This window comes from Lacerta agilis, chromosome 1, assembly GCF_009819535.1.
Source record: "Lacerta agilis isolate rLacAgi1 chromosome 1, rLacAgi1.pri, whole genome shotgun sequence".
Classification (NCBI taxonomy): Eukaryota; Metazoa; Chordata; class Lepidosauria; order Squamata; family Lacertidae; genus Lacerta; species Lacerta agilis.
The window spans coordinates 37944474-37968477 of NC_046312.1; the positions used below are offsets into that span (position 1 = coordinate 37944474).

Genomic DNA, 24004 nt, shown 5'->3' on the forward strand with positions numbered 1-24004 from the left:
ATGTACCAACACAACATTTTCCATAGGTGATTTGTCTATTCAAATATATAGTGCCTGATCGCATTCCTAGATTAATCCTGAAATGCAGCCTCAAGGCTGATCTTGAACACCATCTCAGTGTTGGCAGGATTCTGGGTCTGTAGTTGGCTCAGTTCTATTAACGTATATGCTACAACTCTCCATGAGGAAGAAAGCTCTGAAGGTGAAATTACCTTCAGAGCTTCCTCTCCGATGAAAAGAACTATGGGCACTATGGACTATCTTTGACTTAATGACAAGCAATTTTAGGGTGAGAGAACAGAGCTGTACCTTTAAATACATACCTATATGCAAAGAAAAAAAACAATGGTAATGGTATCATATAAAAACCAGTATGTATGTTTCCTCCATATAAACATGGGCAAGTCTTTGGCTAAAGGTGTTCTTGCATATCTATATGAAATGGCACCTAGTTACTTTTGAAATTGTGTGCTGCAATTTTTAATCCCCCATTTTCTGCACCAGCCAGGCTTCTACAGAGTTGATAAAGCAAAGAGTGTCTTTAGACATTGAAATCCAGTTGGGCAACACTTTCATTAGGACCAATCAAATGTCCCAAAATATTGGCTTGCTTTCACATTTTCTGGATCAGTACAGATACTTTGGCTTTTTATCTTTCAGCGTGTGCCAAGTGCTCTGGCCTCCCTATTGAAAATCCGAACACTCGTGAGCCGAGAGAATGTGTTCAGTGGGAGAGGGCATGAAGAAGTTTGAATCTTAGCTTGCTGCCACTGAAAAGCCACAACCAGTTTTTGCCCACAACAGAGACGAACTGTATATCCATCTTCTCACACTGTTTTTCTAAAATCGTCAACTAATTATGGCAATATGCTGCTTTCCCCTTAACAAAAAAGTAAGCCTTGGTGCATACTTGATAGCCCCATCCCCTGAGACACCAGTTTAAAGCAGAGACCATTGAACTGAAACAAAAGAGCACTCTGATGTCAGTATCTACCAGGCAAGCAGGAATGTGGGTCTGGCTGCTCAGATATGCAACACGGGGCAGTGGAACAGGGCCAAAAATGTAGTCAGGCTGAGAGGAACACTAATGTAAAGGTCAAACTAAGGCAAGGAGGAAAGACTTAATAAGACCTCACTGCTTCTTTAGGTTGCAGCCAGATAAAATGCTTCATCACAGGCAGGAGGAGGTGGAGTTGGAGTTTACAGCCAGGACTCTAGTTGCAAAGCTTGTACGGGGGAGAAACAGACCCACTAGACAGGAGGAACTTGTCTGGCTACATTCCAAAGAGAGACAAGACAGCCTGATCACCATGTACCTGACTGCTGGTTTGAGTTTGAACTGAGGAGTAGTTTGGAGAAACAAAACAAATAGACAATGTGATGCAATTACCTTTAATCTGATTTCTCTCTCTCTCTCTCTCTCTCTCTCTCTCTCACACACACACACACACACACACACTATATTAATTAGGCATAACTCCACTCTTCAGACTCAATAAATGAACTGGCTCCAACCTTTCAGAGCGTAGTTAGAGGAATTTATTTTACTGGAGTTACAGGAAGTTAACCAAGCTCCCAGGATACTGGGTTACATCCTATCTAGCAAGGTCATAGAATAACTGAAGGGGTAATTTCCCCCAGTGATAGCCATCTCCCTCTGCCCCAGGAGGTGTCCACCATCTTCCCAACCCCACCTTACCTAACATGACCTGGGGTATAATTGGCTAGAAAGTGTCAGGTGCTACTCAACTGCAAGATAGGTAGAAACACTTTTAAAAATGGGATGTGGCTATGCAGTCCTTTCCCCTTCATTGACCATCAGAATACCATGCAACTAAACATCTATGTTGCATTACTCATGAGGAGATCAGACACCTGTTTGTAATTAGTTTGGGATAGGATAGACTTGAGCTAAAAAGCTCCTTGTATTTTCAGTATTCTGCTTTGTCCCTTTGTGCTGTCCTTTGCCTTCTTATTCCTAATAAATGTTAAATAATTGGATCAGTGGGTTTGTGTGAATTATTGCCAACTCTCAGGGTTAGTGCAATAATTCTCATGCCCTAAGCCACTTGCTTCATGCTACAGAGGTGTAGGATTGAGGTTGACAGAGAAAAGCAGGATGATGTTATCACCAGATGGGAGACACAGGGAGATGGGTGCTGGCTCTGCTCCCCTTGTAAACCTAGAGGCATATTGGCAGAGAAAACCATGTTTCTTTCAGCCAAGGAGGGTCAAGTAAACTGAATGCTGCCTCTGAGTCCCTCTGTATGTGTTTGCCTGAAATACCCCAAATCCCCTCCTGTCTGGAGCTGTAGCAGTTAAGAGGACAAGGGTGGTGGCAGCAATTACCAAATAGTTTGGGACACGACTAGTCTACTTTGAAAGGCAGTTGTGTAAGGAAAGGAATAAGCAGGCTGCAATCCAATATGCAGTTATACACATACAAGTCAAACCAAGTTCAGTGGAAATTACACACTCATGACTAGGGCAAGGCTGCAACTTTAATTTGCATTGCATAACAAAATTGGAATTATTTTTACAAACCCAAATTAAAATGCAGCTTTCAACAAATCTTGCAACAGGAATTAATGAAAGGTAAGGCGGGTGTGAAATAAGGGAGCTAAGTGCTTGTATACTGCAAAAATCCATAAACCCTTAATTTTTTTAATTAAATAGGGTTAATCTATGTTTAGATCTAAAATATACATATGACATCATTTAAAAGGAAGCTGATTGACTGGAATGAAATATGAGATTTTCTGTTGTCTCTGCTGCAGGAAAAGTTGGATGACTAAAGGTAAAAACCCAACTATTACATGGTTCCTTCCTCTATGACTGCCGCCTGTTCTGATTATATGCATCTATTTTCAAAGAGCTTCTACGCCATGCAGTAAGTTTTTCTGTGACTGCTATGATAAGGAAACCTTTAGCTCAAAAGCAGTGTGAGCAAGAGGTATCTTTGTACACAAGCACTTCCTGTTTTCATTCCATGATCAAATATGTTCTTTGCAGGGCAAACAGGGGAGCACTTGAGGGAGGAAAGCAGAGATTTCTGAGAGGCTAATTGAGTGTACTAAAGAGCTGTTTGGCATGGAGGGAAAAGGAGTTTTCCAAGGCTATGAATAAAGGCTGCATGGGTCAGATTTCTTGCTGTTCCTTTTCTTTAACTATCTTTGAAGTTAAATAACAACAGCCTTAATGTCAGGTTTACCTTTCTGATATCATAATCTTTATGTACTACTGAGAAGCTTATACTACCAGGCTAGGATTTCCTTTACCCACTCAAATACTGGATATTATCCAGAAAAAAGCATGCAAATTTTCTAGCAATTCATCCTAAGATCCTTTCATCTTCCTGTACCATTGTAATACTTAACGTAAGGCAGATACCAATTGCAGAATGAGAACACGGCTGAATTATTATGCAAGCACTGTAAGTTTCTATCCACAAAAGCTTTAAACGTAGCTTGTTCTTAATATTATGGAAGTTGTTTCAAAAACTGAAATAGTGGAAAACTACTATATACAGTCATGAAGACATGCGATGAAAGTCAGTGGGTCAAATTAATTTATGTAGAGTTATCAACCAAGATCAACATGTCATTTTAGCAGTTATGGAAGTAAAATAGTTCTTAAGAGGAAACATATTGCCTTTTTATAAAATATATATTCCACAAAAATTCACCCCAAAATGAGCATAATTAATTGAAAGTGAATAGCTTTACCCAGACATTTCACATTGCACAGAAATTTTCGAGCTTAGTTTAAGTTTAAAGCAAAAATGGCTTGCCTTCCAGGCAAAGCAGAGGTTAATGATTTTTGTCATATTGAAACTAACAATTGCTACAGTTGGCCTTTAGTATTTTATTTGTCCTTTTGAGGTATTCAGAATAGGTGACAATAGCTTGCAGTTGAGAACATATGTAGAGAGACCCCTGTGGCTTATGGAAAAAGTTGCTCCATGCTGGTTGGGAGTTTGAAAAAAAATACAACCAGAGTCCTTTTATGTCCCTTTCATTAATGAGAATGCATGAATGTCAAAATGCACCAATGGGCCATTCAAGGGGCAAAGCCTTAGCAGCCCCTTCTTTAAGAACACATCCTGTGATGTAAAATACATTTGCTTAACAAATTAAAATAATGAGATAATTCAATTAGTTTCTTTGAAAAAAGAAAGAGAAAAAGGGTACATTGTAGGATTATTGTAATACAAGACCAGGTCACAGAGCACAAAAGAGTGGACAAACCTATTTGAAATCAGGTTAGAGCAGTGGTGAAGGAAAACCATTTAAATTTTAAGACTTTTTCTATTATGAAATTTACTTGAGAAAATATTTGTAAATCATAGTTTACCTTCATAGCAGGTCCAAAGTTGTATTTTGAAGGAACAAACAAATCAGTAAGAAAAAAAGAATGCTGGAACTGTTTAAGGAAAGAGTTATTTTCCTTCTCAGCATGTGTTTATGGCAAAAATCTTTTTGAATTTTCATTGCACTAGTCAGAGGTCTCCATTATCAGTTCTCAGGTCTGAGAATTATAGCACAGTAAATCTTTCAACACCTACAAACTCATTAAAACCTAGATGTTAAAGAGCTTTTTTTAGTTTTTTTTTAGCTTATGCAAGGACCATCCTCATCAAAGCTACTGCATTTCCTTAGTTCATCTGGTGTGAGGCAGAGAAACATGGTGGAATTTCAGGAGCGCTAAAAACCACGAAGATGTTATTCAAGATATGTGAGATACAAATTATCCTTTTGGCAAGCATACACTGAGCACTTTCCACACACTCGTTTAGAAAGAAAAGGCAGTGGCAAAAATCCATGGGGATGGAGATGACTTAGTGAGAGTTGAGGAAATTAATATGCAAGCTTATATGAAAGAAAGTGGATTATTCATAGCCCCAAGTTCAGTGTGCTGCTCTTCTAACCACTTCCTTCAGTTAAAAATAAAAAACTCCCCCTCACACTCACTCAACTTCCAAATTAAAAACATTTTACAGGTTAGTAAATCTCCAGCTGAGGTGATGTAGCAAAGAACAGCTGTGAAGTAATTTTGATAATGATGAGAATAATAAGCAAATGGCAAGGTTCAGGGCTTTGCTGTTGCAGCTTCAGTGCTCCTGAATAGATAAAAGTGATTAAATACTCCTGATTATCCCTGACCAATATGTAATGGATTTACAGCCCTTTCAATTAGTCAGTATTTGCTTAGGACTCATTATTTTGTCTTTGGTTAAGTAATCAGCCCAGAGACTCATGTTCTGTCTAATTCCTCTGAGCCAAGTAGGTACTACAGGGCACCTGACCTTTGAAATGGCCATAGCTGGAAGGCAAAAATAACCACTGTTCGAGCAGAGGCACTGGCTATTCTGGCTAATCCTGACCCCACAGGCCAGATCAATGCACCTTAGTTTGCTAATAATGTTCTTACATCAAAATGATGGTTTAAAACTGGTATCTGATGCTGCCCAACCCCTTCAAGCTGTTCTATCAGCAAAGCTGCTTGGTAGCCACCGCTGTAAATAAAAGAGGTACCTGAATCAGTCCAGGAACCATGAGACAGTAACTAATATCTACCACCACAAAAAATGTGTAATTTTAACAATCACAAAATGAACCCTTGTGTGTGATAGTTAACCACACTATCCTTTTAAGCATTAGCCCAAACAAAATGGAAAGGAAAGTGAACTGATAATTTTACCATTTCCCACCATTTCCAAGTAAAATTAAGAGAGCTACTACTTCTTTTGTAAAAATGTATTTTGATGCCTAAGTAAAGCTGTAATAGTCAACAGAACACCAACACATAAAACCAATTGCAAAACAGGAGGATAAAGATAGATTGCTACTAAAAGTGTTGTTTTTTCACGTTTACTCGCTTTCCCCCAGAAGTGAATATGGCTAGCTTTTAAGATAATGGACTTGAAGAGCAGCTTAAATAGGTGCTTTAATCTCCTATAGAACTGAGGAATTAGAAAAACTAAACGCTGTCTATATTTTGCATGTAAACCAACATAGGAAAAGTTTTCAAACGAACTCTCTGACTTCATCTACCTCTTGCAATGCATGTTGGAATATACATAGTATATGTGTGTTCCAAAAGCAACATAGCTCCACCATTTAGAAGCCCTAGGATGGGGGCTGTTCAGAATCCCACACTGATCCTCACTAACCATCATCAACCACTCAGCAGGCCTGCTTGGTTTACAGTGGACTCCTGAAATATTATTTGAGCCTGCCTGGACATCCCATGGTGACTATTCTACATCTCTGTTAATGGTGAGCAATCATCTTCAAACAGAAACAGTTTCAGATAAATACGTACATACATACATACACACATACATACATACATACATACATACATACAATAGTCTCTCTAATTGTACAGTAAAATGGCAGTCCTTGAGATGAATCCCATTTTGCACTTGGTGTGTTGCTTTATACTCAAGGTACATAATATATAATAACTCCCAGATATATTCTATTGCAGAGAACCAACTTCCAACCACCCAAAACATTATCCTAAAATGTTGAAAGGGCTATTAAAAATAATTAGACTTGTGTAAAATACTTTTTTTTGCATTCACTTACTGTGAGATGTTGGAACAGCCATGCTCTCATGATATTTGTTGCTACTTTGGGGAAAATTCCTCTTTTCTTCTGCCGCTTTTTATCCTTGTCTGGATCATCATCATCCCCTGTGCCGGGAGAGGCTACACTGTTGTCTAAACCATCCCCTAATAGAAAAAGTGGGGTGAGAGATAATAAACAAGAAATATAAGCCAATCTGAATAATCAGATTAACTACTAAAGCACTAATGAAGTGTCATCCATATATGAAAAAATCAGGCATGTTCAATTTCTTATTAAATGATTGCTGATATAGATATATAAAAATTAGAAATCATGTCTCTCCAAATACTAATTTTGTGCCTCACACATGCAAAAATCATTAATTCAATTATAATTGTTTGCTTGACACAGTGCAATACTTCTTTGTCAATTATGAAATGCAGTGTGGGAAAACCTGCCACACAAAAACCTATTTACTATAAATGCATTCCCTGCAACTATGCTGAATACATGGTGAAGGTAATCAAGTTAAATGTTCTGTGGTCTATATATTCTGGGCCCTCTGCATAGGTGGCAGTAAATGTGTCACTGTTCAGAGCACATAACACACTGCCAGCTGAACCCCTCCCCATTTACTATCATCTCCCCACTCACACACATGCACACGCGCTCACACTTGTATGACCCTCAACATAGTATTTGCAAGACATGAAAACTTATGTGCCTGCATCAGTGATCATTATATTCTGCTTCTTTTTATTTCTTTCTTTTTTAAAAAAGGATGCACATCAAGGTAGGGTGCTTGCTTAATCAGAACTTTCCACGAACATCTTTCTCTTCAGTGCTTTTCCCTGGCATTAATTGTGCATTAGCAAAAATCATTTACTTTTAACAGTCATAGTTATTTTTTCTTGCCCTCCAGCAAAAATGCCTTGAAAGCCTGCCTGGAGGGCATCTAAATTATGTATCTGAAAAACTCTTCTGGCAAGGCATTGCAGGACCCCTACTTTCTTAAAATTCATACGAGCACGTCTTCCTGTTTTTGGGAAGGCATCAATCAAGAGCAGCAATATATGCCATATTCCTACATTAATATTTGAACTAATAACTTTTAAAAAAGGAAAGAAACAAGATCCGACTTGTGGCATAATCAAATGCAAAATAAATGAAGAATACTGGGACAGCACTGAGACTTTATAGATTGCTGTGTTTTCCTTACACATCATTAGCCTGGAGCCACACGAAAGAGGAAAACAGAGAAGTGGAGAGTTTATGCTCCCTGCTGGTGTTTAAGAAGCCGAGGTCCTGGAAGGACATCTGGGAATTGCACTGAGACGGTGGTTTTTGTAATTTAAGAATAGACATTCATTAGCAGTAAATGCCATAAATCCCATGCTAAGTAAAAACCTTGTCCAAGAAAGCCTAAAACAATAAACTCTGTGCTCAATGTAGCCTGAGATAGACGCTCCATAGCTTCCTGAGGAATGCTATAGACCCATGAACTAATTCCTATAGCCTCTGCTGGATCTTTAGTGCTGCTAAAACAAACACATTACCGATACATAAAGACTATTTACCTCAAAACTTTAAATTCTATTTCACCTTTGTTTATGGTGCCCACACACACATTTCTTTAAAAAAGAAAAGAAAGGCAAAAACAACTGAGGAGGGGAAAATACCACCACTCACCCCCCCCCTCTAACTAGAGAAACAAAAAAAGCCAGAGCAAAGAGCTAGCAGATTAATTTTATTGACATTTCCATTTTCACTGCAATGTGATACCCTCCATCACATAGAAGAGATGGTCCTCACTATTTACAGAATGACAGGCCACTTCATTACAACTACCCTGCCCCAAGGCTTAGTAGTTCCTTTCCATCTGCCCAAGGACCTGAGTCAGACCCCTAAGTTGCTGTTTTCTTTTTCTTTGACTAGAAGGTAAATTGAAGGTGTGGACAGTGATAAAAGAAAAAGACAAGAGTTTATCACAAACCAACCTTTTCTGGCGAGGAAAACGTATTACTGTGGAAGAATGCCTTTTCTTAGTGGCCCACCACCCGACACCCATGCGTGTGCAAGCACAAATACACACCCTTTCCATTGACTATGCCAAGGAACTGCTGCAAGGCAAATTCTCACAAACACTAATGGCTTCTGACTGCTCCTTGGCAACCCCAGCATTTTAACCTGGGTGGATGTGCACTCCAAAATACAGGCACTAGAGCTATCTCATCAGCTGTTCATGTGACACAGATGGAGAGTGGCTATTAGGAGCCAGGCAAGGGGCCTTGGGGATCTGAGGTACTGTACTGTAGCCTCAGGCAATTTTGAAAAGCAGTACCCAGAGATGGAGGGAAAAGAACAATCCACGCCAAAAGTGCAAGTTCTGAAATGAGTCTCTTTTTCTATCTATTGTCTAGATAAAGATATCTTTGTCTTCTTTTCTAAAACCTATAAATGTATGCACATAACGCATGTAGTTATAAAAGCTTCTTTCGATGTGTCTCTCTTTCTTGGTCAGGCATGTTAATACAACAGAAACATAAGAGATAACAATTCTTGTTTCTATCCAGGCATTCAGCAACACCTTAATGCTGCTTTTTGTGCAATGCTGAATTTGGAGTCTTCCAAGAGGATCAGTACAGTGCTTTGATTATGAAAAAGGCTAAAAATAGGTGATTAGATATTCAGATTCATCCTGCATAAGTTTGGCTGAAGTTTACAGAGCCAATAGGCTTGATCTAGTGTAAAATGTTAGAGATTAATTACCAGTCTTGATCCTCTCTACATTCATATAACGAAAGAGAGGGAGAGGGGAGAAAATTATGTAATAGGAGCAAGAGACAAATGAAAATTCTGCAAATCATCAATAACTGAGTTCCAATAGTCTAGTTACACTATAAATAGTATGCACTATAAACCTTAAATAAGACAACTACATTAGTGATGAAAGAATGAAAGTGAAAGCTTGTGGTATGGTAAAATTAGAATGCATTTCATAGCAGTTACACAAGTTACAACACTGCAAATAAGATCAGAACTAGAATTTAGTCTGTCTGAAATTAGGAAAATAAACAGGTTATCTGTGAAATATTACGAAAAAGAGGAGCATATGTCTATTTTAAACAAGTCCCGCCATCCCTCACCAATTTTGCTGTACTGAATGAAAAACTAAAGGCAGAGCAGCAAAATGAAATCTTAGTTGTTGGGCATGTGACACAGTGCAATAATTACAAACTGATTTTTGCCAGCCATGCCACTTTGGCACATACCAAAAGGGGCAAAAGTAATTTTCTGCCTCATACTCCATTGCCTTATGAACTATGTACCCATTTATGCCTCTCAGACCAGTTGCTGAATTCTTATTTGGTGCTGTGTTATCTTTGCACATGTGAAAATGGATACACAAATATCCAAACCAAAGAGAAATGTCTTATGGTCACAAAAAGATCTAAGCCAATGTAAAATGCCTCATAACATGCTACTTTCTGAGCACTATTCACTACTCCCCATTAATAAAAATGCATGGTGAAAATTGAGCATAGGGGAAAAGAATGTCAGAAGGCACTGGCAAAAAAATTTTCCCTGAAGTGAGGTGGGGGAGAGAGAAAGATGGTCATTTCTGGAAGGATCATTCATTCATTTGTACACTGTGGTTTAGCTTTCAAAGTCCACAGACCTCAGGGATCTTCAGGGAATGAAAGATCCAGTCCCACAGAGGGTTTGCCTCTACATTGCTTTTCATGTTATCCACTCTCCACCCCCATCCCCCGCAGCAGCAAGGCACAATGCTGTCAATGTTCCTCTAGATCTCAAACACTGTGTGCTATACAGTGTACCACTCCTCAGGGATAGAACAGAGAAGATGTATTTAATGCAGTTCCTGGCAGCACGATCTCCCACTGGTTCTCTTACTTTATTTCGTTCCATTTCCAAGGATAGAATAGATAGATGATATAGACAGATGGACAGATGATAGATAGATAGAATTTATATACCGTCCTATACCCGCAGATATAACATGTGAACATATAACATGTGAAGAGGCCCTTTCATTGCGCACTCACTCTCTTAAACTCAGACCTCAATCCTACTTTCTTCTGGTGGACCCTCAAGTTCAAATGAAGTTGCAGACCAAGACAGTTTCTTTTAAACCAAGACAGTTAAAATTATTCCTCACCTCACCTAAATATTATAGTCAGCTATTTTTGAGCTGTTTTCTCTTTTTCTTCATGCTTTTTTGTGACTCATAGAAGGAACAAAATGATTACATTGACACACATCTCTTTCTGCATACAAATAGATATATTGAAGAATGAGAAGTTCTGATATGTTCCAAGATCAAGACTTGTTATATATATATTTGTGTGTGTGTATACATTTGCACATTACTTTTCTTAGGCTGGAGGATGCACAAGTCATTTGAGTAAGAGGGATTTAGTCAATTGGTACAACATCTGCTTGGCATGAAAAAAGTGCCGGTTCAGTCCTTCTTCAGGTTCAATCCTCCTTCAGGTAAGAAATCTGGAATAGCTCAGTTGACAGATCATGAGACTCTTACTCTCAGGTTTGTGGGTTCAAGACCCATGTTGGGCAAAAGATTCCCGGAATGCAGGGCGTTTGACTAGATGACCCTCCTCATTGTGCCTTCCAACTCTACCATTCTATGATTCTCTGACTGGGAGAGACCCTTGTCTGAAAGCCTGGAGAACCACTATCATTTTGTGGACAATGCTGAGCTAGATGGAACAATGGCTCAGAATAAGGCAGCTTGTTATGTTCCTGTGGCCTACTTACATCCCATGACTTGTTTTTAATTAGATTGTTACACAGACTTTAACCAAAACCACATACGGATAGTTGTTTTACTAGGCTAACACGACTGCCCATAATACATTTTTTATAGACTGTGGAATCTCATGGATGAAGATAAAATATATTAATTCTTAATTTATGGGGGGGAAATGGTAACCTACTAAATTCCAAAAAGGATTCTCAATGTGTGTCAAATACAGTGGTACCCCGGGTTATGTACTTAATTCGTTCCGGCTTACAGTACGTAACGCGAACAATTCGTTCTGCGCATGTGCAGACCACATGCGCAGACCGGGGGGGAATGGGTAAAACCGCGAAAAGTGCTCTGCGCACGCGCAAATTCCACATGCGTCAGGTTGCACTTCCGGGTTAGCGGAGTTCGTAACCCAAAAAGTACGCAACCCAAAGCGTACGCAACCCAAGGTACCACTGTAGTAAAACATACTCATAATAATGAGACATATCTGGACTCTGAAACGCTACCACAAACATCAATACCATCTCAGTAAGACCAGAGGAACCGTAGATATGAAAAATGCATTTCACTCTCATCATCTGTGTTTTACCATCTCCATGTAAGCCTAGCCTACAGCTAGCCTTCATTTTTTTCATACAGAAGAGTGAGAGCAGGCACATCACATTTGCTTGTATCAAGAGAAAGTTATTCTAAAAATAAAGCTGCTCATTTAAAAAAGGTTTGTTTGGTTTTTTAAAGAAAGGAATGGCTTCATGTCTGTGCTGAAAAAGCATAGATTTTAAAGTAAAAATTAAATAAATCTTGCCCTGAGTTTAACACAATGAAAGACTTAAGATAACTGCTTAGGTGAGCATATTATTTGGCTTACTATTTAGATCTATAACCTTTTAGTACTGGCAGTACAATGTGTTGGCTCTCATTCACAGAATAACCCTGGGAGGAAAGTTACAGAAAGCAAATTAAAGCTGAAGCATAATGATGTGCCCCAAAACTAAAAAGGATGTGAGTAATCCAACATGCAGACCAACATTTGCTCTATTAAAGCTCAACGTCATTTCCGCAATGCCACACTGGTTCTCTGTCCCTCTAGTGCCACACTTTATAGAACACACAGCCAATCGATATTCACATCAAGAAATCATTACTCCACCTATTCCCAAGATTGAGGTGTAATTTATAAACTGCACCAAATTTTACATGGTGGTGATGGCGCTGCTGTCCTTAACCACGCAAGAGCCTCTTTAACCATTGTTGCAAGAATAGGTGCCCATATAGTTTGGGCTGATTATAGCCATGCCCAAGAAACTCCACAGAAACAAAGGGTCTCCTAGGCATGGATATAATTGGCCCAAACCACATGGCCACTTATTCATATATACATCCAGGGGCATAGCAAGGGGGGCGGGGGGCGGGCCGGCCCGTGTTCCAGGGGAGGGGGGGTGACACCTTGGCCGCTCCCACCTCTCCCCGCCCCACCGGGCGGGCCCCAAATGGGGGCATGCCGCCTTTTCCCCCTTCCAGCGGCTTCTTTTCGGCGCGAGGGGTGGGCCAGCGAGGAGGTGTCATGCCAGCGACAAGCGTGACACCCCCTCCTCACTGGCCCGCCCCTCGTGCCAAAAGAAGCAACCGAAAGGGGAGAAAAAAGCTGCTTCCTTTTTTTCTCCCCTTTCAGCGCTGGCTGGGCTGCGGAGTCGCAGCCCAGCTAGCGCCGAAAGAGAAAGTGGACGGGGAAGCAAAGCCGGTGCTTGAACGTGCCGCTTTGTTTCCTTTTTTTCTCCCCTTTCGGCGCTGAAAGAAGCCGAAAGGGAAGGGGGGGAGCAAAGCGGGCGCGCTCAAGCGCCTGCTATGTTTCTTTCTTTTTTCCTGGGGGCGTGGCGTAGTGCTGTGAACGTGCATCATGGCATCATGACGCACACACACGTCACGATGCCCTGCCCCCAGGGGTGCCTCTTGGCTTCCCACCCCGGGCAGCGAAGGGGCTAGGAACGCCCCTGTATACATCTAACTATACAAAGAGACATAGTGGTGTTCTGGATTATGGCAGCAATGGCCAACACCACTAGTGTGATATGTCAACTGGGTCTCTTCAATTAATCACCTCCAGGGAGAATGCAAACTGTGGGGCTTTGTGAACATGAATGCCATCTAGTTCTAGCTTAGGACTCCTCTGCAAAGTACACATTTGGTAACAATTCAAATCTATCTGGAGGAAGATTCTTCTGCTAGGACATTTTCTGTTTGTGGCTTGTGCCCATGCAAGAAATAACAGGTTTGTGGTTACAGCTTAATTCTGCGAGTTCCTGTGCTATGTAACAAATACCATATAGGGAGCACAAAACAGTGTTATAATGGTTACTGTTGACCTCCTGCAGCTCACAACAATCTGGTTTAGCAATGCAGTCTAATGTTGCTATACCACTGTCATCCTTACTAATGTAGCAGCACTTGAAGTATTATTTGTGGTGTGATTCTACAGAGAGATTTATTGCTCCTGTTCATTGTTCAAAATCAGTCACATAAACAAGGATCAGCTCAGAACTGGAAAGAAACGGGGTGTGATAGCACCCCAACCTAAAGGTTTTTAAGTCTGCACCCTACCAGCTGATTCTGCTTAAGTTATGGTAGCAAATGGCATATATTATCATAAGATGGACATAATCCACTTGTACAGAAGAGGCCCACTGTAGCTACATCAATGTATTCTGCTCCATGACCTGCCACTCATGATATTACTCCAAGGGTGGCATTCAACTACGTGTTACTCATTGAAATTAATGGACCCAACATAATGATGTTCATTAATTTCATACTGCCCCGTGTTACCATTTTATTAGAGTCAGCAAGTTAGTTGCTCATTTTGTAGTTTCTCAGCTAAAACACTGCAAGGAATATGAACTATTCCCTTTTCTGACCCATCCTAGTTAAAAGTTAATGGCTCCAATGTGTTGGGACTTAAACCTGTTGAACTGATAAATTTGTGTCCTACCCTTGTTGGCTTTCTTTTACCTATAAACCTCTAAGAAGAACACCTACAGATAATTAAAGGAAGTTGAAATTTTTGTCCCAGTATTTTCCTATTGCACAACTATGCATTAATGTAAACTTTTGAATTCTTATTTTTATTTCTTTGGGAGGTTTTCAAAGTAATATTTTCCCTATTACAACTTCCAAAATAGAATATTATTAAAATCTGTTAATTGTTGGGCTCTCTTACCACCCTGCTGTGCTAAACTGTTTAGAAATGTTAACATGAAAAACATTCTTCAATTTTCTTCCAGTGACTAGTTCATGGCCCAATGCCGTGGAGTAAAGAGAAGGATGAAATACTTTAGTTTACATGCAACATTTACTAACTGTGTGGGTTTTCCGACATTAGAGAAGGGACAGTGACCCATGCCACCTTTTTCACACTCAAAAGGCCACTGAAAAAAACAGGCTTACCTCAAGCTTCTCTGGCCCTGAACACCCTCCCCCCAGGGTATGAGTAGAAAGAGAAAAAAGAAGTGAATTTAAGCTCCTTTCTCTTCAACTTTTCAGGCGGTATAAGCAGCATTTAGCAAATTCAGCCCCCAAATGGCTCCAAATGCTCTGAGCTGCAGGGGCTCATCCTTTGTTAGTCTCCCTCTATTTACACAGGATTTACACAGGCTATCTACTGAAGAGACCACATGTTTCTGACAGAAAGCACTTTCATTCATAGTGCATCAGGCAACAGGATTGTAACCACTGCAGCTTCATGCTGACCTGAGATTAGGGATTTCGGCAACATTGAGATGATAATAATCTACTAACTAACCCAAAATTATCCATGGAGATTTTTCTTCTTCTGACACTCACATTATAGCTAATGTGGTCATAGAAATGAGATTTCTTAAGAGAGCTATTAAGAACCAGCTATTGTCAAGAAAACCCCTCCCTCCTTTCAATAAACAGGAGGAAAGAAAGTATATGTTGCTGTGGGGGCGGGGGGGGGGAATCAGACTGCTACTTGGATTAAAACCATTTCACCCACTGTCTGAAGACAAAAGTGTAAAAGAAGACAGATGGACACATATGTAAATGTGGTGCCATTTTCTCCCTGTCGCTAACAAGTTAGTTAATAGTATAGTTTAATCATGTCTTCTCTGTTAATTCATTTTGGTTAACTAGTCATCAGCAGCAGCCTAGTAACACTCCAGGAACATGCTCATTCACATTTATTTGCTTGCAACAGTGCTCAATTACCAACCATGTAATGATTAAGACATTTTAGACTCTACTTATCAGGCATAAATGCTGAAATCTCATCTGAGGGGGTCACTTCACACAAGATGATTTTCATACATGGATCTCTCTACCACGTATACATTTCTTGCATATCATAACATGTGACAAGTAATTTTGCTGTGAGAAGAAACCCTGCTTTTCGTTCCAACTCCATATTTAGTAAATCATATTTTAATTTTAAAAGCTTTTCCCATATGTACACATAGAAATTTACAGAGGCCAAACATACTGAAGCCTCATAGGAAAAGTCATAATCCTGCCCACCTCAACCTGGTGAAAAATAGAATCTTAAAACAAAACACATTGCTCATACTCTGCAGCAATCATTACATTTTTTTACTAATTTATAGTGAACAGGCATCTCTGGTTGGTATATATGTAAGTATATAGTAGATGTTTTAAAGTTCTTCACAATATATCATAATAAAGCTCTGCTGAGCACCCCAATGATTCATTTTTAGTGAGCTCTCAAATGCCCTTTACTACAGTTAATGCTCAGATTTTATTAAGGAATAGAGCAGGGACAAATGCCCACTTAAGTTCCAGCTCTCAAATTCAGCTCTGCTTGCACTGCACTATCTAATGCTAAAGCTTCTTAATGTGTTTTTCACCTCCCTTGTGTGGCATTTCTGCGAACACAAGTTCACAATTTTCAGCCCCAAACACAGAAGACTGTTACCCTTAAGTCATCCAAGGAATGTGACAGATACTATCATGGCTCTTGCTGCAACATGAAGAAACAGAAAGAGAGAGACCAAGAAGAGAAAGACCATAGTGATCAGGTTACCAAAATCCATTGAGACTTTCCCACAATGTTACTGAATTTTATAATTAAGATATTTGAAGCTGAGGGTGATAGTTTAGAAACTGTATGACACCAGGATCCAGTCTTGCTTTTCTTATTCAGATTTGACTCACACTAATTTTTAATGGCAATCTTACCCAAGTAAAGTGAGCGAGCTCAAAGCCTTGTCTTACGCAAGCTAACAAGCATGCAAGCATTCAGCTAAAACAGACACAATGTTAATTCTTGTGGCTTATGATCAGTGCTTTTTTCTAAAAATAAATAAATACATGTTTAGGGGTACTCTCATTTTGACTCAAGAAAATCACCATTTTATAGTTCAAATTGGGAAAAATTAATACAGTAAATGGACAAAAGTACAAAGATTCACAAAATGTTTTGGGGTATACATACCCCTGCGTCCCCCCCAGAAAAAGCACTGCTTAGAAAGGGTTCTGTATCTTTTCTATTTAATGCTGTTTTCTTATTTTCTGTTTTACTGTAAATAGATAGAGTTTTAGTACTTAGTTAAAAAATTCAAAACCTAAAGTTAGTAAGTGTTTTGCTTCCTTGAGCAATTATCTTCCAATAACTATAAATATAAATACGTGTTCCTTTTGAATTTTTAGTCTGCAATCCCATAGATATGTCTCACTTATTTTGGGGCAGACATAGGGTAGGGTGTTGGGTTTTTTGAAGCTAGGGACGGGGAACCTGTGGCTCTCCAGATGTTGCTGAACTATAACTCCCATTATCCCTGACCAGTGGCCATGCTGAGTCTAACAGCATATGGCGGGACATACGGGTAGGTTTCCCATCCCTGGTTCATACCACCAAAGAATACAATGCTATGCCATTCTACTGGTTTCTCACTGAGAACCTCATTAAATCATGTTCTTTTATCTTCAGTTAATAATTCAATGGGCATTAGACCTGGGCTGGCACAGCTGTATTCAGTGGAACTTGTAAAAGGTAAAGGGACCATGACCATTAGGTCCAGTTGCAGACGACTCTGGGGTTGCTGCGCTCATCTCGCTTTACTGTCCCAGGGAGCCAGCATACAGCTTCCAGGTCATGTGGCCAGCATGACTAAGCCGCTTCTGGAGAACCAGAGCAGCGCACAGGAAACGCCGTTTACCTTCCCGCCAGAGCGGTACCTATTTATCTATTTGCACTTCATGCTTTCAAACTGCTAGGTTGTAGGTATATCCTAATGCTTCTAAAAAGATAGATCCCATAGTTCAGTTCAATGTAATTGCTTTATATGAATAAGCATGCTATTTAAACGCTGTATTTAGAAAAAACACAATTTTTAGCAAAAGGGTTAAACAGAATTAGTTAAATGCCCATATATTTTTAAAACAAGTTACTTCATCAGCTTTTTAAAAGAGTTAACTGGATATAATTGTCCATATAATTAAAATTATTTCCATTAGAGTGCAGTTTTTAAACAGCCTATTATGTATAAACTAATAACTGTATCTGAATGTTAGGTTAGCCATGATTTTGTTTCTTATTTTCCCTTTTGCTCTGTTTATCTTCTGGGCCCTTGCTTGTAAAAGCCTGTGTGACAGTAGGTTTCTTAGGCTATGATCCAAAGAATCCAATTAATTCAGTACATCTAAGAAACCTTTTGACTTCTTGCTCTTCCCCACCTGCCTTTCCCCCTGTTCATGCCACATTATAACTGAGGAGCTATTTGTCATATAGCATGGAGGTTCGCTGTTGCCTTTAGAAACCCCACTGTACAAACACAAGCTTTTTTGAATCTTGGCCTTAGTTATCAGAGCACCAAGAGGGCTCATTGGCTGGGTTTTCAGTGGTGCATAAAAAGGTAAAGGTAAAGGGACCCCTGACCATTAGGTCCAGTCGTGTCCGACTCTGGGGTTGCGGCGCTCATCTCGCGTTACTGGCCGAGGGAGCCGGCATACAGCTTCCAGGTCATACAAGTGCACAATTGTTACTTGGAGGTTTTTAAACAGAGGTTGGATGGCCATCTGTCATGTATGATCTAGGTGATACTCCTGCATTGCAGGGGGTTGGACCAGATAACCCCTGGGATCCCTTCCAACTCTACAATTCTATGTTTCCATGATTAGGGCCACTAATTATGCCCATTGAGTAGCTAGTTACCCCATGCTTAGTGTTTCTGCATACACCTGTGACCTTTGATAATCTGAAGTTGCCATTCTGATATAATGCTGTTTGTTTCTCTTTGATAAGTGGATAATTTATTATGTTAACCATTGTATTGCTTCATAGATTAGAACATGTTCCTTTATGAAGCATGGATAGCTCAGTTGGTACAGTATGAGGCTCTTAATCCTAAGGTTGTGGCTTCAAGCCCCATGTTGGGTGAATTGCAGAGGGTTGGACTATGATCCTCATGGTCTCTTCCAATTCTGCAATTCTATTATTCCATTTCATCTTTAATCATTGAAAAAAAATGGGTATTTGTTTTAAAGAAGAGAATGGAACATTTTAATGAAGAATAGTTTACAACAGAAAGCATTGTTAAACATGCAGTTAAGTACCATTGCCTTTTTATATAATGGCCATCTCTGTTGTAATGGTACCTAGTACAGTAATATTACTAGTGCTCTATTAATATTCTCATTAGAAACCTCAATTTTAAGATTTTATTGCTCAGGTATAAAATTTTAACCACCTAACAATGGCATGTAAAAGCACTTTGAGGCACTTTTAGAAAAATTACAGTTCTTGAATTTGTGTGTTCATGTGCATGAATTTATATATCATTTCAACTGCATTTTAATTATATTTTGTAACTATTATTTACCGATGTTATAATTTCTTTAACAAAATTTAACAATCCATATGTTCACAGTATTACAACTGTGACAGCAACAGAACACTCTGAGTCAAACCAGGAACTATTTATGAATTATAAAACTCTCTGATGTGATCTGTGATGTGGTAGTGATAAAGTGGGGTATCAAATCCAAATCCAAATCCAATCTAGAGGAGAATATTAAATTGCTGCAATATATATAACAAAACATTCTCCGATTGTCTGTTTGTGAATCTTTTCTGAGTCTGTGTTACTACAAAGACGATGCAGCAGCTAACTACCTGAAAGCAGGATTATATATGCAAATTGAATGTAAATGTTACAAAACTGCAGTAAAACTGTTTGACCCTAATAGAGCTGAAATGAAATACTCTCCCATAAAGCATTATTACTAAAAATGCAGTAAGGCATAACAGCTTGTTTTAGGAGGAATAACACCACCTCCAGCTCACCAAAAGTTATAGAAGTGACCATTGTGTATTAGCAGCAGTATAATCAGTGCTTCCCCCCCTTAAAAATATATATTATGGGTACTCTCATTTTCCTACTCACATTGAAATACGGCCCCTCAATGAGGCCAAACTTAAAATTCACAAAATGTTTAGGGGCATGGGTACCCCTGCATCCCCCCAGAAAAAAGCACTGAGTATAGTTTAACAGGTCATACTATCAACAGCTATGAAATCTTTACAATGAAGCAGGTGCTAAATGGCTTTTCAAAAAATAATAAATGATCTGCATTCTAAATAAACAAATGGTAAATATATGCATTGCCCAGAACCCTACCATACTGCATTCACTTAGCCCTCACTCCCCAATACTGGCAGTTAATTCCCAATGAACTCTAAATTGAAATATTGCATTGCCCAAAAGCCACACAAGAACTGCCAAATCTGAAGTTACTGTCTGAAGCAGTTGCAACAGCTTCCTTGCTAGGGACAATGAGCCTGAACTACCTTGTTCCTCCCATGACAAGATATAGGTCTGACTGGTAGCTGCTGTGAATGCTCCAATTAGTCAAAGTAGCTTCAGTGGTTGTTAAATGGCTGCTGAATGTTGTATCTCTTGGGCATGTTTGGTGCTCAATGGGGCTAGTTTGCTTGTGCTGCCACTGGAGGATGGAGAGGTGATGGTGGTTCTAACTTAGGGGTCCTGTTTGTGTGTACTAGTGAACCATAGTCAAAAGCAAACCATGGTTTGCTGTGAAATAGCAGCATAGTCCTCACTGCTACGCCTTCCCTGCACTTCTCTTTGCCAAGCTGAGAGGAAACAACTCAAGAGATCTGGCTCAGAATTATGCACAGACCAGCACTTGTAGTTTGTTTCTCCCAAACAAACCATGCGTATCATGAACCAGACCTTGGCTTCCACATATAGTCTGTTTGGAGATAAACAAACTCCGTGTACTGGTTTGCAAATAATGCTATCCAGCTCACTTTAGATAGAGATTTCATTTTCAGACTGAGACAATGCCAATCTCACCAGGCACACAGCTCATCAGTGGTGGCTCCATTTCTTGTGTCAAATCTGTTACTTTTGAATGAGTTTGGAACACTCCGCTGCATACATTGTGGCTAGGAATCTTATTCAGAGTGTGACACTGAATGTGGCATAACGATGAGAGGAAGATATTGCATGCTAAATCTGGAGTGTGGTGTAATATCATCTGTGTCCCAGCCCCTCATGTATGCATATCTAACAGTGCCAATAAGAAAACCTAAGTTTTCAAAAGGTGCTTACTGGAAAAACGCATATATTAAAGGAGAATACATAATAACTCTAAATTTTATACAATCTTACATACCATAAGAGCTCCAACACCTATGCACAATGGGGTGGATTAACTCTCTGGGTGCTGCAGACATATTTATACACCTCCTCCTAAAGTGTTCATTTGGCTGGCAGTCTGGAAAATGCCAGAATGTCAAGGGTTAAATTGGAACACTGAAACTTTTGCAGGTTTAACTTAAACCTTTTAACTTTAAAAAATAAATTTTATTTTTCTGATTTAGGAAATACATTGCTATCTAAAAGCTGCTGAAGCCAGTGGACGACAAGACAGCAATCACTTTTATTGAAGTTGAACTCTGTAGCTACTATTACATAGAGAATGGACGTTCATGTACAAAAACGCTAATACTGGATACATCTAGTGACTATATTACATGTATTAGACCTATAAACCTGTTACACAAAACTAATAGCAGTATTAGTAAATATAAATTGGAAAAATTATCATCGCTAACAAAAATCTGCAGCATTTATTATAGGAATTTATTGAAATGTTCTTTTTTATGCACATAAGTCACAGGGCTTCAACAGGGTTACATAAATAACCATTTTCCTGATGTGACATGCAAGAAGTTTACTCCACACTGAAGTTACCGGTACCAGTAATTGCTTTTTTAAGAGCTAAAGTGAGCAAGATGCTAGGTGATTTGTGATTGGTTATATTGTCATGTTGGGTTTTGTTTTGGCTTTTAGTTCAAAGAGATTTACTTCCATACACATACCTATATGCTTTTTGCCACAGGACAAAAAGGAAATCTGAGGGACAGCACAGGAGAAAGGCTTAACCCACCCTTACTCCCATGCTGTGGCTTCAATCTGATTCCCCCCCCCCCCCGGCCCTTGGTTATTGCAGCAGAGAGAGAGAAAAGAAGCAGAGATTATTGACATGCTTTTGCCCCACTTTGCATCAGCTATAACTCCTATCAGGCCCAGCCAACATGGCCCACGGTCAGGGATAATGGGAGTTGGAGTCCAACATCATCTGGAAGGCATGACATCAGTTACCACTGAATTCTCAAACTTGAGTCCCCGGCTGTTGTTGGACTACAACTTCCATCATCCGTAGCTAGCAGTGGTCAGGAATGATGGGAGTTGCAGTCCAACAACAGCTGGAGATCCAATTTTGAGAAATAATGATAGAGAACAGCACAGTCAAGACTTAATAAGGTAGAAGAAGTTTTGTTGTTTTTAATAAAACACACATGTGATTTGTGGGCTGGAAGCCAAGAAGACTAAGGCTGCAACCTTATACATTTACCTGGAAGTAAGTCTCACTAAATTTAATGGGACTTGTGAGGAGACAAGTATAGGCTTAGTGGTAAGGTTTATTAATTGACTGTGTGACAAAAATTATCATTACAAACAAATTTGTCCCAAATTAGGAAACTGCACCTTCCTTCTTCTTCCCTGATGGTTAAAATTAATGGAACTGTCTTTTTCACCATGATACACATTTAGGTCACAATCTAGGTGTGCTAGATAAGTTGTGCTCAACTCAATTGCAATCAATAGCCCTGAATGTACCAATCTAAGGCATATTTGGGTGTAATGCTAAACCATGGTTAAGCACCTGATGGACAAGCCACAGCATCCCCCAGGCTCGTGCATTCCCCTTTCCCCTCTGCTCCCCAATCAGGAGAATGACTTCAGAAGTTTGTACTTTCAGTATTGAGAAAACATAACTTTCAGTTCCAAGTGAACCAAGGCTAATGGTGTAACACACTTACCAATGGTGATGAAGTTGGCTTACTTGAACTAACCATAGATTATGAAGCTGATTTATTTAAACTAATCTTCGCTAGTGTAAATCACAATGCACAATTCAGATTAAATGGGAAACTAAAAACAAAAGTAAAAGCTTCTGAATTCCTCCCAGGCACATGGAACCAGAGGAATGGGATTGTGAAAGCTTGAGGCCTCTGCAGCTTACTCATTTAGTTTACAGTTACCAAATGTGGTCCTAAGCAGTTGTGATTATAAGAGGCTGAACAGCATAAAAAGGCATTCTCAGAAGCATCCCCCCTCCCAATTTAACAGTTAAACTTGTCTTTGAAAAAGTAACACAACACAAGGCCAAATATTTTTGCTTTAAGATCAGATTTCAGCTCCACCAGTAAAGTAGCATTCTTAGCTAAATATGCTGATACAGCAAATTTCCAGTTCATGATCATGCAAGTCAAGGGAGTCATTCCCCTTAGTGAATACATTCTTACATTCTTGATGAGATAAAAAAAAGAATCAGCTGACTTTGCACCATTTCAATGCTGACCCAATAGAACAGAATTGTCGTGCTCCAACACCAGTCAGAGATCACCACAAAAGTAGTCAACTTCATTTTTCAACTACAGGATTATACAGTTGCTGCTTCTAACTGGGGCTAATTTTGCTACTGAAGAACCTACACCTCGCAGATGTTTCTATCTAAATTTACCACATTGACAAAATAACAATTATTGAGTAAGCTTAATGGGGTCACAAATATATAGAACTAAGAAATGTGTGTGTCTTAAAAGAGTTCTCCCTGATTTTAGTACATTGATATTGTAAAAGGATCTGTTATCAATACGGTAGCTCAGAGTTTTGATGTTAGCAATGCATCTTTTACTTTGATTATTTGTATATTATCAAAGTTCATGATTAAATTGATGAGTACTATTTACAAAAAGTTAGCATAGGGAGAAAAGGATTATTATTTCCCTATTTGCATTTAGAGAAACACAACAGGAAAGATGGGTATTCGATGATACCTTATTTCACTGAGTTTTATTCTGCTTACTTGAAGAAGTGATGATACAGTCACTATAGTTTCAATACAAAACATTCCATGAGGTCAGTATCTGAGGTTCAATTATCAGGAATACTGGCCAGAGACTTCTCTGTTGCTATGCCTTAGCTTTAGACCCTACTATCCCATGAGATGTCAAGTTCCAACAGGCCCTTGGCTTGTAAGAGATATGAGTTATTACTGCTGATCTAATTTTGCT

At 39.3% G+C, this 24004-nt stretch overlaps 1 protein-coding gene across 11 annotated transcripts in view; it reads right to left on the bottom strand.

The window, feature by feature from the left end:
* The window catches only part of MEIS2 (Meis homeobox 2), a 227297-nt gene that overhangs the window by 152651 nt on the left and 50642 nt on the right, over positions 1-24004 (bottom strand). For 6 of the 11 annotated variants that reach the window (XM_033144636.1, XM_033144627.1, XM_033144662.1 and 3 more), the window contains exon 8: positions 6594-6739. In XM_033144636.1, the coding sequence (XP_033000527.1) occupies positions 6594-6739 (146 nt within the window). Of the gene's footprint in view, positions 1-6593; positions 6740-21033; positions 21136-24004 lie in introns of all 11 variants that reach the window. The other 5 variants (XM_033144600.1, XM_033144618.1, XM_033144609.1 and 2 more) reach the window with 1 other exon arrangement.